Source organism: Mirounga angustirostris, unplaced genomic scaffold (assembly GCF_029215605.1).
Source record: "Mirounga angustirostris isolate CCGP_5_RB_7025 unplaced genomic scaffold, mMirAng1.0.hap1 SCAF_5, whole genome shotgun sequence".
NCBI lineage: Eukaryota > Metazoa > Chordata > Mammalia > Carnivora > Phocidae > Mirounga > Mirounga angustirostris.
In genome coordinates, this window is record NW_026991713.1 from 86,120,550 (window position 1) to 86,140,508 (window position 19,959).

Sequence of the window (19,959 nt, forward strand, 5' to 3'; positions counted from 1 at the left end):
GACAGAGAGAGAGAGAGAGAGAGAGAGAGAGAGAGAAGCAGGCTCCCAAGGAGCAGGGAGCCCGATGTGGGACTCGATCCCAGGACCCTGGGATCATGACCTGAGCCGAAGGCAGGCGCTTAACCGTCTGAGCCACCCAGGTGCCCCAAGAGTCTTTTTTTTTTTTTTTAAGATTTTATTTATTTATTTGAGACAGAGAGAGCACATGAGAGGGGGGAGGCTCAGAGCAGAAGCAGGCTCCCTGCTGAGCAGGGAGCCCGATGCGGGACTCGATCCAGGGACTCCAGGATCATGACCTGAGCCGAAGGCAGTCACTTAACCAACTGAGCCACCCAGGCGCCCCAGATTAAGAGTCTTTTATGGTTTGTCTCCTTCTCTGGTTTCATCTTGTTTCATTTTTTCCTCTTTTCTCCTATGATCCTCTGCCTTGTTTCTTAAATTCCACATACCAATGTGAGATCATATGATAACTGTCTTTCTCTGATTGACTTATTTTGCTTAGCATAATACTCTCTAGTTCCATCTATGTCGTTGCAAATGGCAAAATTTCGTTTTTTTGATGGCTGTGTAATATTCCATTATATACACCCCCCCCCCCAAATCTTTATCCATTTGTCTGCTGATGGACATCTGGGCCCTTTCCATAGTTTGGCTATTGTGGATATTGCTGCTATAAACATTGGGGTGCAGGTGCCCTTCTGATGACTACATTTGTATCTTTGGGGTAAATACCCAGTAGTGCAATTGCTGGGCCATCGGGTAGCTCTATTTTCAACTTTTTGAGGAACCGCCATACTGTTTTCCAGAGTGGCTGCACCAGCTTGCATTCCCATAAATTATCAGCTTTTTGTGATGGTTTTGTTTTTATACAAGATTTCGTGGGTTTAGGGGCACTGGGTGGCTCAGTCGTCAAGCGTCTGCCTTCGGCTCAGGTCATGATCCCAGGGTCCTGGGATTGAGCCCTGCATTAGGCTCCCTGCTCAGGGGAGAGCCTGCTTCTCCCTCTCCCACTCCCCCTGCTTGTGTTCCCTCTCTCCCTGTGTCTCTCTGTCAAATAAAAAATTTAAAAAGCCAAAAACACAAGATTTGGGGGGTTTAAATATTTATTTGGAGTGATATTTTCACTACGGAAAAGGTATGTGAGTGACTTTCTAACTTGCTGATTTACAAAAGTACAGTGGTAGAAACCTAAGGTCTTATCATGTGGGATACCAGTTTATGTAATAAGCAATAAATTGATTAACAGAACAACTAAGAAAGTAAAGCCTCTGGAGATAAGTGGAAAATACTGAAGTACCCAGATGTGATTAACACTATGAATGCGTCGAGGTATGTAAATTCTGATGTTTAACAGAATAAAACACTGTGGGGGCAAAGGGGGATAAAGTAATCTGGGGTAGGGATTGGGATACCTTAATGATAAAAAATGGAGGCTAGCACCTTTTTTCCCTTAAAGTCTCTCCTTGAAAGCATTAAAAAGTCAATGTTGGTTGTGTGGTAGAAAGAACAGAAATACACAAATTCTTAAAAACAAAACAAAACAAAACAACAATGCAATATTGCAAAAAGAAAGCAAATAAACCCCTATATATTGCAATTTTTCCCTATGCTCTGTCATCTTGCCTAGGAGGAATACAGTAGACTCTCTAATACTAATATTCTGGAAGCTCTAAATTATAACAACATGGCTCTGCAATGGTTATCTGGCTAACAGACTTCTCTGACATCCTGACCATTAAAAAGATATGGGTACGCATTAGAAGCATTAGACAAAGACATAAAGGAATGGAGATATTTAATAATGAATGGTTAAAAAAAGAGCACATTCTTTTCCCCAAAGTGGATGCTATTTTCAATTAAATTGATGTTTTTATTGTCCAAGTACTTTTCAGATCACAATGTCTTAAAATAAAACTAAATAAAAATCTTAGTGTTTCTATTTTAAAAGACCAGTGACTAAAATCAATATGAAATATGAATATATTTATGTTCTTTTATTTCTTCAAAGTATCCAATGTATTTTCTCTTACATAATGTTGATATTATATTGACATAAAATTCATATAAAATCTACAAGGACACTCTAACATGAAAGTCTTTTACAGGCATATTTTAGAGATATTGCAGGTTTGGTTCCAGATGACTATAATAAGGTGAATATTGCAATAAAACGAAAAATGAATTTTTTGGTTTTTTGGTGCATATAAAGTTATGTTTACACTATTAAGTGTGCAGTAATATTATGTCTAAAAAAACAACATATTAAAATGGTTTATTGTTAAAAAATGCTGTCATCTGAGCTTTTAGTGAATCACAATCACTGATCACAAATCACAACAAAGGTAAAAATAATGAAAAAGTCTGAAATATTATGAGAATTCCCAATATGTGATAGACATGAAAGTGGGCAGCCGCTGTTGGAAAAATATTGCCGAAAGATTAACTCAATGCAGGGTTGCCGCAAACCTTCAATTTGTAAAAAATACACTATCTGTGAAGCGCAATACAGAGAAGTGCAATAAACGAGCTATGACCATAATATTTTTTAATGAAAGATATAACTTTTCCCACTACATATATATAACTGTAACATAAAATAAGTCCTCTCAAATGTTCATTTGTTCTGTCTTATAAAATACTCCTAAAATCTGGCTCCTGAGAACTAATTTATTTATTTATTTATTATTATTTTTTAAAGATTTTGTTTATTTGACAGAGAGAGAAAGAGAGAGAGAGAGAGCACAAGCAGGGGGAGGGGCAGAGGGAGAAGCAGGCTCTCTGCTGAGCAAGGAGCCTGATGTGGGGCTCGATCCCAGGACGCCGGGATCATGACCTGAGCCGAAGGCAGCCGCTTAACCCACTGAGCCACCCAGATGTCCTCCTGAGAACTAATTTAAACAACATATTTATCAAACAGGAAAATCATAGTAATGTTTTCTAATTATTTCATCAAAAACATATTAAAACAAAAGTTGACAAGCCAAAATATCAATTCCAGTCTTAACTGTATTAAATGTGGTAATTTTCTACCACCTGATAGGACTGTCAATCCTTACTGCTCCTGCACAAATATATTTTTATATACACTTTTATATATTTAAAAATGTATTTGAAATACATTTTTAAATTTCAAAATCATTCCTTCTTATGTTGGCATTTATACTAATGTTGCATTTTAAAGTAACGGTAAGGGTAAACATAATTTTTTTCTTTCTTTCTTTTTTTTTTTCTAAAGTAGGCTCTATGCCCAGCATGGAGCCCAACGTGAGGCTTGAACTCACGACCCTGAGATCAAGACCTGAACTGAGATCAAGAGTTGGCTGCTTACTGAGGGTTGCTGGAGTGGGGGGTGGCGTGGGAAGGATGGGGTGACTGGGTGATAGACACTGGGGAGGGTATGTGCTCTGGTAAGCGCTGTGAATTGTGCAAGACTGTTGAATCTCAGATCTGTACCTCTGAAACAAATAATGCAATATATGTTAAGAAAAAAAAAGAAGAAGGTAGCAGGAGGGGAAGAATGAAGGGGGGGAATCGGAGGAGTAGACGAACCATGAGAGACAATGGACTCTGAAAAACAAACTGAGGGTTCTAGAGGCGAGGGGGGTGGGAGGATGGGTTAGCCTGGTGATGGGTATTGAGGAGGGCACATTCTGCATGGAGCACTGGGTGTTATGCACAAACAATGAATCATGGAACACTTCATCTAAAACTAATGATGTAATGTATGGGGATTAACATAAGAATAAATAAAATAATTAAAAAAAAAAAAAGAGTTGGCTGCTTAACCGAATGAGCCACCCAGGTGTCCCCATAATTTCTAAATCATACTCAGAAACTAAAAATACAAGTTAAATGGATACTAACTGCCAATTAGTGAAAGCGCTGTAAATGAAATCCAAATGAGTCTTGATAAAAAAATCTCCACAAAGCCACCTCTGTTAATGTACAGAATTCTTTGAACACACGATACACTAATTCTTTATTTTATACATATATACATCTCTATGTATATATTTGGTGTTATGCACATATATCGACTGGGCACTGTGGGAGGTGGCTGGCCCACTGTTTAAGTCTCAAGTCAGAGCCATTGCCTTCGGCACAAAGGAGGACTGACTGTTCAGGACCAGGAGAGAGGGTAGGGGAGGACAATGATTCTCAGCCTTTCTTCAATTCTACCAAAGTTTGTCCCTTGTGCTGTTTACAAAGGCAGTGTTCTCATCCTACACCTGCTATCTTTTTTGTAGTCCACAAGTTTTTTTCTTTTTTGGAAGGGGCTCAAAACTCAAGTCAGGAGTACTATCAATTCTGCTGTTAACACTTGTGGAAAAGTGAGTTCTCCAATGTGATTCATATGTTAGGGTACAGCTTGAATATCACATAAATTCTGTGTTTGTTTATGCATGATTTTGTCTGTGATCTTCTCGTTTGTGCACATAGGAGTATACCAATTGTATGACTGCACAAGCTCAAACATCTGCCAGCTACTTTAGTTCATCACCTGTTTTATGAAACACACTCACTCACACATAGTGATACAACTTTATAGCTTCAGATATCCTTACTTCCAAAACTTCCCCAAAACTCACAAGCTGAAACCCTCCCAATGTTCACGTCCACATACAAACTGCAGGTGTTTTTCAAGGTAAAGGATATCTGTAGTATTTCTGTGTTTCTTAACCATTTAACAGTAAAACCGTGCAACCGCTTTTATTAGATTCCTATCTTTATTTTTATGTGTAACTTTTATGAAGCTTTTGAGTGGTCTTCTAATAAAATCATCTTCTACAAAAGCCCCCTGCTTTTCATTGCCTGATGCTGCATAGTGAGGTGACTTTTAAGGAGCATATGTGTTGTGTTATAGCAAAACTGACTGTACCCCTAAGTTACAAACTAACATACTTCTATGCTGCTAAAAGTACATTTGAATCTTTAATAGAAAAGATGCCACTTAAAAAATCCTTGCCAGAGATTTTATACTTTTCATGAATGAAAAGGAAAAACTGGAAAGGTATGATGTTTCATAAATTTGTTTCTAGAAGAATCCTTATGAAGAAGAGATAAAATTCAGGTCGACGTAAAAAACTCTTATGGTCACAGAACAAACTAATTCCCATCCTGTCTTTGAACTCTGTGGCATAGCAGAAGTCCTAACTTAAAAAAAATATGACACCAGCTATTCACCTACTCTTACTTCCAGATTTCTGTGAGGTTTCATTTTTTTTTTAAGATTTTATTTTATTTTTTTAATATTTTATTTATTTGACACAGAGAGAGAAAGCACAAGTAGGCAGAGAGGCAGGCAGAGAGAGAGGGAGAAGCAGGCTCTCCACTGAGCAGGGAGCTGGACGTAGGGCTCGAATCCAGGACCCAGGGATCATGACCTGAGCCGAAGGCAGCCGCTTAACCGACTGAGCCACCCAGGCGCCCCTTAAAATTTTATTTTTAAGTAATCTCTACACCCAATGGGGGCCTAACCCACAACCCCGATATCAAGAGTCGCATGCTCCACTGACTGAGCCAGCCAGGAGCCCCTGTCTGTGATGTTTTAATGTTCTAAGTCGAGACCAGGGGATCTCAACTGGGAGTGACTTTATCTCCCAGGGGACATTTAGAAATGTAATATTTTTGAATGTCACAACTGGGACTGCTATCTAGTGGGTAGAGGCCAGAATGCCACTAAATGTCTTACAATGCCCAGGAAAGCTTTCCACAGGAAAATGTCAATAAGCCTCCACTAGCCCAACATAGCCCTCTAACAATGAACTCTGCTGAATAAGCCACATTTATTATTTCTCTGGGTTCCTGTCCTTCTCTAGAGACAACAGGCACAGCAGGAAATAATGGCAGTTGAGAGTACAAGTTCTGTTATCAGACCCCCGAAGCTTGAATCTGAGCGCCCCCACTCACTGCTAGGTATCTAAATTACCTTTCCACACCTTAGTCTCCTCAACTTAGTTTCAGAAGTTTGTGTTTCAGAACTGCTCTAGGTACTGGGGATAGCAGTGAACAAAACGTAAGAATCTTTGCCCTCACGAAACTTACTTTCTAGTGGAGATGTTTATGAGGATGAAAAGGGTGAGTAGCATAAACACGGCCTGAGACAGAATAAGTCCTTGATAATTGTTGTTTATTTTAATCGGAACAACAGGACTTTCAGCATGTCACTGTCATTAAATTACTGTTCGGTCCACTGTTTACATTAAAACAGTTTAAATTAGTACTCACCCAGTAGGCCACGCTCATTCATGGTTTTTCGCTTACTAAGTTTCAGTTACCCACGGGTCAACCGCAGTGATGATCCTTCCGACCTGTCCCCCAGAGGTCACTGGTAGCCTAATGCTCTGTCACAATACCTGTGTCATTCCCCTCACTTCATCTCATCACATAGGCATTTTATCATCTCACATCATCCCAAGAACAAAGCTGAGTACAGTACAAAATAATTTGAGAGAGTCCATATTACAGTAGACTGTTATAACTGCTCTATTTTATTACTGGTTATTGTTGTTACTCTCTTTCTGTGCCTACTCTATAAATTAAACTCTACCATAGGTATGTATGCATAGGAAAAAACATAGTACATAGAGCATTTGGTACTATCCGTGCTTTTAGGCATCCACTTGGGTTCTTAGAAAGTATCGCCTGCAGATAAGAAGGGGTTACTATACTCAGTATTTGTTGTAAATGAATAAAGTTGTAATCTCTCTTAGTTTTCATGCTTCTGCCCTAATATGTCAAAAAGACAGGAGAAAAGTAATTCTAATATAAAAGTTCTGAAGAAAGATTAGCTGTGCTTTTATGCTAGCAAAGGCAGTATGTGCGAAGGTTCTTAAATAGTGACAAACAACATTAAGAAAAAAAAACACCAAAAAACAAAACCAAACCAAACCAAAAAAAACGGACCCAGCTATTCCAGAGAGTTCAGGGCTGAAAGAAATAGGTCATATTCACAAGCTCAATCTGAGGATCATGCTCTATCAAAAGTCCAAATAAAAGGATTGAATTAATGCCATTTTTAGAAAGATATCAAGAAACTGACAAATAGCAACAGAAACGGCTTGTTCCTTGGCATTATGCCCTCATCACTATTTATTACCAGACGTGTAATCATTTACTAAACCAGAAGATCAAATGCAAGACCTGCTTATTTAAAGCCTCTATGGAACTACTTCATTCAATAATAATTTAGTTTTAAAAGATTTTAAGATGAATAAAGTAGTGTGTGTATAAAATGGTTATGTTTCTTTCAAATTATAAAAATAAGTTAAAAATGACATGTCTGCTGGAGATAGAATATAGTCATTATCTTAGCTTATTCCTTTTCAACTCCTGTATTTGTGAACCAAATAATACATCATCTAGGTAACTGTACTAGAAAATCTGGATGAAGCTGGGTCATTTTAGGCAGCTGAGCTTTCTAGCAGCCTACATAAAAAGGGAAAGCTGAGGGGCGCCTGGGTGGCTCAGTCAGTTAAGCGTCTGCCTTCAGCTCGGGTCATGATCCCAGGGTGCTGGGATCGAGCCCCGCATCGGGCTCTCTGCTCAGCAGGGAGCCTGCTTGTCCCTCTCTCACTCCCCCTGCTTGTGTTCCCTCTCTCTGTCAAATGAATAAATAAAATCTTTAAAAAGGGGGGGGGGGCAGAAAGCTGACAAACTACATTGCTCCTATAGCCTCGTTACGGAAACAGAGCAATTTACTGGGTTTGAGTCAACTCTTAGTGGCAGGTGCTTTTATATGAAGAATAACTTAAACTGTATGGCAGACACTGAAGATAGTGGATGCTGGTATTTGTGTCCCTTTCCAGGGTCACTGGAGCAGGCCTTTTTTGTTCAGCCCACATTGCCAGTCTTCCCTCAACAGGAGACTTGTAAGGGAGGATGCCACTGACATTGCTAAGGAAATACCCCCCCTCCACACACTAAGTAGGTGCATAAAATGCACAAAATTGCACATTTCATATATAAACCTCAATAAAATTACGGGTTTAGAAAGAGGAAAAAAAGATTTTAAAATCGGATTGTGTGTGTGTTGCTACTGAGTTGTAGGAGTTCTTTATATATTTTGGGTATTAACTCCTTATCAAATATATGATTTGCAAATATTTCCTCACTTGGTAGGCTGCCTTTCGTTTTGTTGTGCAGAAACTTTTTAGTTTGATTTAGTCCCACTCTTTTCGCTTTTGGCGTCAGAAAAATTTTTTTTTAATGTTTTGGCCAACTAATTGCAATGTTATAGATACTTCTTAGTATTGTAATTTTCTCCTGTGGAAATACTTGTGTGTGTGTGTGTGTGTGTGTGTGTTTTAACACCTTTGTTTCATGGGTAATTTCAATGACTGCTTTAATACAAAATCCATTCTGTTTTTAAATTTAAGAAATATCAAAATTGCTATTAACATGGTCAATAAAACAACAGAATTCTTCTGAGTAATACATTTGACAAAGCAAGCTTTAGCAGTGTTTTATATGTGTAACTCTGGCAATAACATTGAAAATTCATCCACTGTGTACAAAAAAGACATAGTTTTAGAAAACTGTTCCACAGAGGAGATTTTTGTTGTCTCTTGCAAAACTCCGATGCAAACCCCTTTGTATGATTTGTTCTGAATCATGTGTTTCCCTTATGGGGAAGAAAGGAGGATTTAATTTAGTTTAAGAAAAGCAGGCTATCATAGTGGTTTGGCAGTTCCTCTGGCAGCTCTGGCAACGAAGGCGGTATCATGACTTGGGGACTTTTACAAGGGCCCAACCCGTAAAAGGTGCCACATATTCACAGTGTTGTTACACGGCAGCAAGACGGGAGAGATGTGGGAACGAGGGAGCTATTTATTTCTCAAATTAGGCTGAAACCTATAGAACAAACAGCTCAGATGTGTACTTGTTAACTCTTGTTTTTAGTATCCTTCTACTTAAAAAGGAGTACTGTACATTCTCAATTTATCCTTGGTTTCAGAACACTTTCAGACAATAATCCTCTCCAGCTTGTTTTAAGATTGAAGAGCTTATTATCACTAGAAATCATACAGCCTTGTCAACTTTGAGACTGAAAAAGTCTCAAATTAGGTTTTAAAAACATGTTTGCAACAGTGACTTAGTTATTCAATCAATTGGTTCTATGGTAGTTCACAGTAATTTCTAAAATATTGTTAAATGTTAAGTTTGTTAATGTTTTATACAGATAACTACTTTGTTTTTCTTTTAATAAAAAGGAGAAAATGTTATGTTGAAATCTGACTACTACAATGACTATGTGTGCAATTTATTTTTAAACTGAAAATATGCTGGCATGGAAAACGATGCCTACAGTTAAAGGCAATGTTTTAAGAACAAAAGAAAAACACAAGTGCCCTGCCTTTCTTAAGAGAGACTCAATTCTTGAACCTTAGTTATGTGAAGAAATAACCACTGAGTTAGCAATCTAAAAGGTTGTAATTTTTTTTTTTTTTTGCAAAACATGAAAAGTATATATTTCCTTTCCCCACATTTCATTCTAAATGCCATTTGCCTTTAACTTAGAACTAACTGCTTCCAGACATCCTGCTCAAACCTCAGTGATTCATTTACCCACCATCTCCCTCAGGTCTTAACTCTTTATCTTCTGCTCTCCTTTCTCATCATTTAGAAAATGGATCATCTCCTATTTTGGTGGTGGTGGGGGAGTGGTTAAAAAAGAAAGGATTTCTCAGGTGTGAGTACCTCGTTCATCCTCACTTCCAGCAGTAGGTATTAAAATCACCACCTTCACAATTGCTACCACTTAAGCAGGACAGTGTCACACCTGTACTTAAAATGTGACAATTGATCCTCACATAGACCCCTGAAGGTATTACTATCTTCACTTTATAAATGAATAAACTGAGGCTCATAGCATTTACAAAGTAGTCAGAAGTCACACAGTGACAAGGTGAGGAAGAGGCAGCCCCAAGGCCAGAGCGGTGTCCTTTTCAGATCCCCACCTTTCAACAGCTGCCCCTGCTGTGGCTCTTACCCCAGTCAAAGAGACCTTTCAGTCCTGCCCTACATCTCTGTTTCTGCCCAATGGTACTAAAACAAAACACTCTACCTTCCTTTCCTTCCCCTCTTCCACAGACCAGGGGCACACAGCCTCTCTCATGGCTCCTTGTCTTGCCTCCTTCTGCCTCACAGCCTAGCATCACCCCAAGACCACATCTATCTGAAGCACAGTAATGAAACCTTTCTCAATTTCAATTTAATTTTAGATTCCCCATTTCTTTTCTATCTTCCTAATTCTCTAAGGCTTCACATTTTCCACTCTTAGATGCTCAGACAAAATTATCACAACATAATCATAAATGTTGCCTCACAATTCCCAATTATAGGTACCCAAGAATTTAAGTAGAAATAGTAGCAATTGTAAAGCCTGGGTTTTACAAAAGGCATCCCAAAGGAACTGAAAATCTTGCTTTTCTTAGTGGGGAAATATGAACATGATGTAATGCTGCAAGTACAAAGATGAAAGCATTATTATAGACTAGGAACAATAAAGAAAAATTAAAAATACAAGGCTTACATACAAATTCACCTGATGTAGTTTTGGATTATTTATAATTTCTAAATCACCTTTTAAACAAAACCTCAAATAAAACCAACATTCATTTATAATCTATAAACACTTTTTAATAGATTTTAAATAATTTTGGAAGTAAGGCAAGAATAATTCAATTAACTGCATGCTAGTTATAAACAAAATGTACCTATCACATTAATAACTGCTACATCTTCTGACTGCTACGGCACGGTTATGTTTTAGATCACTTGATAAATTACATTACAAGCAAAAATACCTAAAATAATTGAGATAATTCTTTTACTCGTAAGTCATTTCAATGACTCTTAAGAAGCTTTTAAATGGGAAGGTTAAATGGCACTTAATGGTTAGAACAGAAATATGATTCTTAGAATATACACAGTAACCCACCAAAGTAATTTCCTGCCAAGCATTCAAGAAGGTGACATTTCTGGTTGCCACCCAGAAATCACCCTATGAGAATACACAACTGAAGACATCTCCATCACTTTTATGTCCCCAGGACTCTTTTAACAGCATTCAAATTCACCTCATTTTAACTAGGCTCTCTCCTATTTGGAACATCCTCCTCACTGAACCTTAAGTATTTTTTGTAAAATGGGAACTAAAACCCAAACAACAAAAACAAACCCTACCCCATAGGACTTTTGAAAGAATAAAGTACTTGGTAGCACAAAGCTATATTACCTGGACCTAACAAAGTACTCACTAAATATTAGTTAAACTTGAATGTGCTAGGAGAAATTTCTTGAAAACTAAAATTGTATCACTTTCTTGCTTTACAAAGCTGCTGGCTCTCTGCTCTGTCTTAAATGTAAAGTACAGTGGTTTGCATATGAGTATAATGAATGAAGAACCTGATAATTTGATCTGAGGTTAAAGTTCACTGTTGAATAATCTATGCAAAAAGCACTTGTAAAACTACATAAGGGGAAAAAAAGTGTTAAAAGGGGATATTATAGTGGTTTAAGAGAAGACTTATTTAAAAAAATTACAGTCACTTGTATAAAAAAGTTTTATTTGCAAAAGTCTAATGGAGTTTTAAAATAAAACTAAGTGGAACTCCAACTCAGAAGCATGTTAGTAGTCAGAATATTCTTCTTAGCATTTAAAAGCAATAATGTGGCATTAAAAAAATATATATATATATTAAAAACCTGGAATTGCATTAATTCAGGTAACTCTATTATCCCCTAATGAATGCCAATTACTAATGTTTTATGGTAACATGCATTAAACAGAAGTTTACTATATCATTGGTAAGGAAGCAAACAACAAATCAGAAAAAGTTGAATTTAAGCACTATCTCTTCTGCGTGTGGTCATATACTACTTTAAAAAGTTAACCTAATTTTAACCTACATGTAAAGAACCACAGTTTCAAGATCCAGTTGTTTTATTGTAAATGAAACATTCTTCCCCATAGTCAAATTGACAGAATAGCTCAATTCAAACAGAAAAAAATAATCAGTAATCACTGAACTTTACTCTTCTTCATTGCGCAGTGTTTAATCAGTTTGGTACTGCATGAGCTTTATCTGAACAATCACTGCAAGAACAAAAAGGCAGTTACTAAGTCAAATACCTCTGTGAAACAAAGACTTTGCAAACAAACCGGAAGAGTAATAGAACCATAATGAAAATACAAAGGGGAGGCCAAGTCAGGAATGGTCTTGCTTATAGCAAGGGGAAGAGCAGGGAAGATGTACCAGAAGTGATGCCACTTGAGTGAGCCTGAGGAGCAGCAGTCGGATGTGGCCGGGATTTAGCACCAACTGAAGGGGAGGGGTGGGTACAGAAACCTGGCAGAAAATCTAGGCTTTGAGTAACAACATACTTACATATAAAACATTTACATATAAGTTTTGTATTTTTTTTTTTTAAAGATTTTATGTATTTATTTGACAGAGAGAGACACAGCGAGAGAGGGAACAGAAGCAGGGGGAGTGGGAGAGGGAGAAGCAGGCTTCCCGCTGAGCAGGGAGCCCGATGTGGGGCTCGATCCCCTAACCCTGGGACCATGACCTGAGCCGAAGGCAGACGCTTCACGACTGAGCCACCCAGACGCCCAGTTTACTATTTAAGTTTTGAAGCAATGTATCTGCTTCATTCTTAGGGGCAAATATATATTTTTTAACTCTGAAAAGGTTCAAGACACTTCTGTGACGCACACAGCACTTAATTAAGGCATCGTTTAGTGAACAAATCATTATCCCTGAGGAGTGAGAAATTTCTCACTTACAGATGAGGCGGGAGTGGGACAGAAATCTGACCCAGAATGGCAGGGTAAGGCCCACTTCCTACAGCAGAGACAGTAAGTAGAGTGACCAGTGAAATCCAGTGGCCACTGCAGGCCATGGTGATGGCAGTATTGAACTCCAGAGACACGTCTCTTTCTAACAGAGTACTAGGCTATGTACTACCCTATTAGTTGGTTTGATAACTAGCAGGTTTTCATCATCACAGTGAAAATGAAATCTCTCCAATACAAGGATCAAGGGAGTCTCCTCATTCATTTAACTTGCTTAATCAATTCATTTACTCATGGTCAAATATTTACTAAGCATCTATGATGCACAGGTTTTGTACTGTACACCGCTAGAAAACAAACGTATGGTTCAAGACTATTAGCTAAAAGAATACGATTTCATCTCAGTGTTACTAAGCTAAATTTCAAAAAAAAATAGCACAATTATACTTTTCCATCAGGCTTCAGTATTCGTGGAAAGAGTTCCTTAAAGCGTACCTTATTCACTAGAAAACAGATAAGTACTTTATTCTCTACTGTTTTAGACTTCCTAAAACTTTTATGTCAATTTCAGGTTATTTTCCCCCTGCAGTTCTGCTCATCCCTCTCCCCACTCCCTGCTTTTGGCTAGATTTAATTTCCTGTTCATACAAAGAAGTTTAAGTAATTTCCCTTCACTTGAACTTTAGCAGCATGTTGGCCAATGACCTCTGATGTCATAATGCCTCAAAAACATCTTTGTTTAAAATGTATACTGAATATATTCCGATTCATCGTTACTATAGTAACTTCCTGATAAAGTTTAAAATATAGGCTATTTTAAAACCATGTTAAAATATTTTAAGTGGGCTCAAGATAAATTTTTAAAGGGAATAAAAATATTCATGAGTTCTCCATATACTTAAATTTTCTGGCTTTGGGCAGAATTTTCAGCTTCCAGCTTAAAATTTTGCAACTCAATGGAAAAACTGTGAATCTTGAATTAAGGCCATCAAGTCAAATAAAATGAACTTGAGACCCTCCTTCTATATTTCCACGCTTCCAAAATGTAGAAGTATAATGTATACTTGGAGTCACATATGAGGCAGTGATTGCAAATTCCTCAAGTTTGATATTTTTTACATTCACATATAAAAAGATGACTTAATTTCCTTTCAATACTCAATTATGTAATTCACAGAAAAAATATGTACAGGCGTCTTATTCTTTGTTTCAGAAAACTGATGTGAAAATATTTAAAATATTAAGAATTTCCATATTGCCCTTTCTTCAACTAGATTTAAAAAGTAGAAAGTGCCTGTTAAGAGAAAACTTTGTTTGAAAATACTAAAAAACCTTGAAATCACAAGACTGCTACTGAGCCCGCATAAAAAGAATTATACCAGAAATGGCAAAATGTAAAAGACTTTAAAGGCTTCAGTTTGTACCATACAAATAGTATGAAATTAAAATAATATCATCCATCTCCTCAAAATGGAGAAGAAAGTTATAAGCAAAATAGCTACATGCATACAAAAAACAGTCTTTCCCAGTCTAATCTACTTAAATTAATGCCTTCAAAACAACTAAATCAATAGTGAAACTCAAAGAAACATGAATATTGTTAATAAGAAATAAATCTTTAAAGGCATGTTGCCCAGCTTTTATAACCAGTGACAGTAGTAACTTTATTTCTTTAAATGCCAAAATATTGTCTATAATAATCTCCTACCATTATATTGCTTTCAAATTTTAGGTTAATGAGGATTCCTATTTTTGAATCACATTACTGAAACAGCCCAAATAATTAACTTAAATAAATAAACAGCAGCTTCAACCAATTGTTAGTTTAAAATAGTATTAATATACATTTTAATAAAAACATTATGTAATGAATATTGTTAACATCATTTAGTTCTCTTTAAGGAAAAAAAAATATACAAGCTTCTCTTCTAAGTTAAAAAATAAACAAGATAAATGTAAAAATTTAATTAAAATCTTTAGGCTTGAAAGCAATATACAACTACTATGCATTTACGTAGCTTAAAGTTAAGGAGAGACTAAGAGGAAGATTACATTTTAAAATGCCCAAGTCATCTGAAAACCTAATGATGTACAGTATTTATATTTTTACAAAAACACAATACTTCAGTTGTAGAAACATTTATAATATGTCAATTCTTTTGCATTAGGCACTGTGCCTGGCACCAGGGCCACAAAGATTATTTACTACAGGATCATTAACTGAGAAAAAAGTCCTAATGCTCATTTAGCCATGATTTATTTGTTACTAATACATAAATATATAAAAGTAACAAGAATTACTCACCAGCCTTCATCAAAATCACATTTGTGAACAGACATTTAACTACAGGCAAAAAGGATACTGGAATGAGAATCAGACTCAACTCCTTTGTCTTTGAGCTGCTCCCAAATGAGCACTGTGGGGACTAAGCACTAAGGAAATGCACTGGGGCTGTCAGGCCAGCCTGCCACCCTGCAAGTCTGACACCAGACTGACGTCACGTACCAACATGTCACTGCAGCTGCAAATTCAGGCAGCTTCTCCAGGAAGACTCTGTTGTGACTATGCACGCCTTCCAGCTATAAGAGTGAAATATGATTTCAATTCCCTTTAAGACTGGCATATAGCATAGGGTAAAATACCAGCATATACGGTTGCAAACAGCTCTTGAAGAAAACATTCCATTTACATAACCTTAGCTCAAAATAAATAGACGTTTCCTGTTAAAACTGTAAGCATACCAATTTACACGACTCCTCTAAAAACATTTTTTGTTGTTGTTGCTTCCAAAGTTTATACATACTTATTTCAAAAAATTCAACCAATAAAAGGCATAAAGTTAAAACTGCCTGGTGTTCCACCGCCCAGAAATGATAACAGCTGCTTAGATTTATTGATCACTTGCTATGTCAATCACTTTACAAACTCATCTGAGCCTCATAACGCAGTAATAGAAGTTCTTCATTTTACTGAAGAAACTGAGACACAGAGTAGTTATGGAACAATGCTATTAAGTGGACTAAACAGGATTCAAACCCAGATTGAGTGTCTCTAACTGCCTACATATTTGATCACTAAATTATACTATCTAGCAGTAAACATACCCGTTGTTTACATTCTGGTAGACCAGAGTTTGTATATATAAACATATTTCAATATAAGGAAATCAAACTATATATGTTGTTTACAACCTGCTCTATGCCATAGACAGTTTCTCATGTCAATAAATATATTCTTAACTTTTCCTTTTTTGATGACTACCCATCACAATTACCTAAACCTGATTCCTCCTGGACACTTACTAATTTTTTATTATTATAAATAATACTTAATGCATACCACTGTCCAGACATCTTTGTGTTTTCCTGTGTTTAGCTGTGTAGGATTAATTCTTAGAAGTGGCTGAGGGTTCTAGAGGGGAGGGGGGTGGAAGGATGGGTTAGCCTGGTGATGGGTATTAAAGAGGGAGGGCACATTCTGCACGGAGCACTGAACAATGAATCATGGAACACTACATCAAAAACTAATGATGTAATGTATGGTCATTAACATAACAATAAAATTAAAAAAAAAAAACAAACCAAAGAAGTGGGATGGGTAGGTCAAACCATGTGCACATTTTCAACATTTACATGCTTTGTCCTCCAAAAAGAGGTAAAAACTTGTGTATCTCAACGCATTAGATTTCTCCTTTCCCCACAAACTGGGTATTGACAATTACTTTTCTTCTTTACAAATCTAATAGAGATACATGCCATCACACAGTTCTAACTGCGCATGTGTGTTTGTGTTTTGGGGTGCAAGTGATGTTACCCCTTTCTTCATACGCCCATTCACACAGAAGGCTGTCCCAGCTTCATGGTCACAAGCACCTGGCTCTGGAATCAGAGACAGGAGTCAAACTCTTCTTATCAATAGTTCTCTGGGGACAGGTAAGTTACTTTGCTTCTGCACACCTCCATTTCCTTATATAGAAAATAAAGATAACAATTTAATCTTCATGGGATTTTTGTGAGAATTGTATGAGAAAAACTACACAAGCAACTGGAACAGTGCTTACCACATAATAAATGTTGAATTAAACGTTATTTCATATTAAAGGCCAACGATAGTTCTTCTGCATTTCATGCCCTTTGCCCAAAATGATTTTTAAATGAGTACATGAACAAACCATTTTACAAAACATATTGTAAATATCTTGTAGGAATGCCAATGTCATAAAAATGTTCAGTTCCCTCAATATGAGTTGAGTTGTCTTACAACTAAATCTAGCATATAACATAACTGGAGCTACAACACTCCTTTCATATGAAACTGCTACAGCAAAAATTGAAAATAGCATCTCACGTTGAGAAAACAAAATTGTTTCATCATGTAGTTTGAAATACAGACAAGCAAGCCAACACCGTTTGCTATAACCAGAAGGGTTTGCATATGTTTTAGAAAAGTAGTGATTCACGATCTTCCCCATTTTTCAAAGTGAAGATTTTGCTAGTCTCAATTATGTTCAGTTTAAACTTCTTATACGAAGAAAGAAAACAAAACCCATTCTTGAAAACATCAAAGTCAGCAATTTTTCCCACAGTTCTAAAAGTTCCATAGCCCCCTTTATTTTAATTTTTATTAAAGATGTTATTTGACAGTGAGAGAGAGAGCACAAGCAGGGGGTGCGGCAGGCAGAGGGCGAGGGAGAAGCAGACGCCCTGGCTGAGCAGGGAGCCCAACGCGGGGCCTGATCCCAGGATCCTGAGATCATGACCCAAGCTGAAGGCAGATGCTTAACCGACTGAGCCACCTGGGCGCCCCTACCATAGCCCCCTTTAAATGACACAAATCATTAACAACCTATAAACAGAATATATGGAGATTAAAATGTATTAAGCTTATCACAGCCCCACTCCCAAACCCAAACTAACCTTCTATTATATACAGTGTCTTCAACTGTTCTCATTATCAGGCTGGTTATAAAAAAAACACCTCTAAAAATACTAAGAAGGAAGTTTTATATTATTCTAGCAGATCTGGTTTAGGTGTATTCATTGTTGTAGATGCTATAAAATTATCCTATGCAAAGGCAGACATTTCTGTAATACGTTTGTAGAATCACAGTGACATGGTGGTTCTGCATATGGCTGCTAGGAGAAAAACAATAATGAAGCAGTAGAGATCTGTCAAGATCCTAGAAGATTAACAGGAATACTGAGAACTAACAAGTCGACCAAGCGTTTGGTTTATGAAGTTACCAGCACCTTGCAATATTTCTCTAGAACCTGGGAGGCTCGGGCCCCCTCATCACCCACCCACAGCTTACAAGGACTTCCACAGGGAAAAAGAGGGAGTGAGAGAAGGTCCCTCCTCTCAAGGCCTTAACAGCTTGGAACAGACAGTTTAATAGGGAAAAGAGAGCTGTAAACAGATCATTAGAATATAACCTGATTTGCAGAGCACTGAAAAGGAAGTGGCTAAATGCCTGGGGGGATCTGGAAAAGGCGTAACAAAGTAAATGACAACAGGCCTAACTGCGTCAAGAGGAGATTTCAGTTAGAGGTACCAGTAGTTGTAGAAGTACGTATTTAAGATGAAATCTAAATTTTACACCTACAAAAGGTGCCCAATTAACAGAGAAACTATTCATTTAATGGAAAAAAAAAAATGCCAAGAAGACAATTCTCCCAAATGCCTTATAAGATTCTCCCCTGCTTTTCCTAAATGTCAGTGATAGCTAGTTTAGCTTTCTCAATTCTGCCCAAACCACGTTTTAGAAAAAGAAGCTGCGGTAGACTGTGGATGTATGCCTCACTACTATATCAGAGCTAGTAAACTTCTTTAAATCAGTAGGAAATCTTAAATCTAAATTAATCCTGATTCTCTTTCCATGTATCTCTATGCTATAGGGCATGCTTCATTAAAAAGCCACAGAGGAAAAGTCCAATGAGGGCCTCCGAAGTATTCACCAGCAAATAATGTGTTTCAGTGTATTCTTTAGGGATGTTTATGATAATGACTAAGGATTCAGTTGTGAGGACTATCATTTTTCATGTCTTTTTTTTTTTTTTAAAGATTTTATTTATTTATTTGAGAGAGAGAATGAGAGACAGAGAGCACGAGAGGGAAGAGGGCAGAGGGAGAAGCAGACCCCCCGCCGAGCAGGGAGCCTGATGCGGGACTCGATCCCGGGACTCCAGGACCATGACCTGAGCCGAAGGCAGTCACTTAACCAACTGAGCCACCCAGGCACCCTCATTTTTCATGTCTTTTAACTTCACTTCTCAGTGGAATTTAAAACTCTTGACTACACTTCTTAGAAATGCCACTTGATCTTAACTTACGTAACCTGGTTCCCAGGCTTCCCTCTGCAAAACAAGCTGAAGTCCAAACGACTTGATCCAGCACACAACTGTCTCCATAATTTGGTGCCAATTTACTCATCACTAACACCCAAAGGAGCAGTCCTCTTAATGGGTGAGAAACAGATCTACCAATCCCTTTTCCATCAGTTGATTATTGATTTCATCTCCTAGGTCAATAATGCAAATCTCTCAGGTGAGAAAAAAACTAGTATAATGAGAAGACCACAAATGCATGTTTCTGATGTGTGTTTTTTCCAACACCACTAAGCACTGAACTCAATTCGACACCATGTACCTGGAGATGTGTCAGAACCCACAGGTTAAGTAAGGGCTCTGTCCCACAAGACTGCCTCCACCTTAGATAACAATCTTAAATCCAGGTTGTAACCTGTGCTTCTGACCCACTGGGTATAAACTGGAGGTTCTCACAACCTCCTTCTCAGCTTTGATTAATTTGCTGGAGCAGTTCACAGAACTTACAGAAACATTTACTTATGTTTAAAAATTTCTTATAGAAGGTATTATAAAGGATACAGTTGAATAGCCAGATGAAGAGGTACACACAGCAGGGTTTGGAAGGGTCCTGAGCACAGGCGCTTTGGTCCCTATGGAACTGGGGTACACCACCCTCCCCAGCAAGTAGATGTGCTGACTAACCTGGAAGCTCCTCAAATCTTGTTAAGAGTTTCTATGGAGCTTAATCTGCAGTATGGAATCCCCCAACTTCCCTCTCCCTGAGGTCAGTGGGTAGGGCTGAAAGTTCTCATCATTTGATCTTTCTGGTGACCAGCCCCATCCTAAGGCTA

At 37.6% G+C, this 19,959-nt stretch overlaps 1 protein-coding gene across 11 annotated transcripts in view; it reads right to left on the reverse strand.

Annotated features, from left to right (window-relative positions):
• The window catches only part of PLEKHA5 (pleckstrin homology domain containing A5), a 244,116-nt gene that overhangs the window by 104,560 nt on the left and 119,597 nt on the right, over window positions 1-19,959 (reverse strand). The window contains exon 1 of one of the 11 annotated variants that reach the window (XM_064591521.1): window positions 15,108-15,263. The exons of the other annotated variants lie outside the window; for them this stretch is intronic. Coding sequence (XP_064447591.1) covers window positions 15,108-15,142 — 35 coding nt within the window. The 5' untranslated portion in view covers window positions 15,143-15,263. Of the gene's footprint in view, window positions 1-15,107; window positions 15,264-19,959 lie in introns of those variants that run through there. 11 annotated transcript variants of the gene reach the window in all.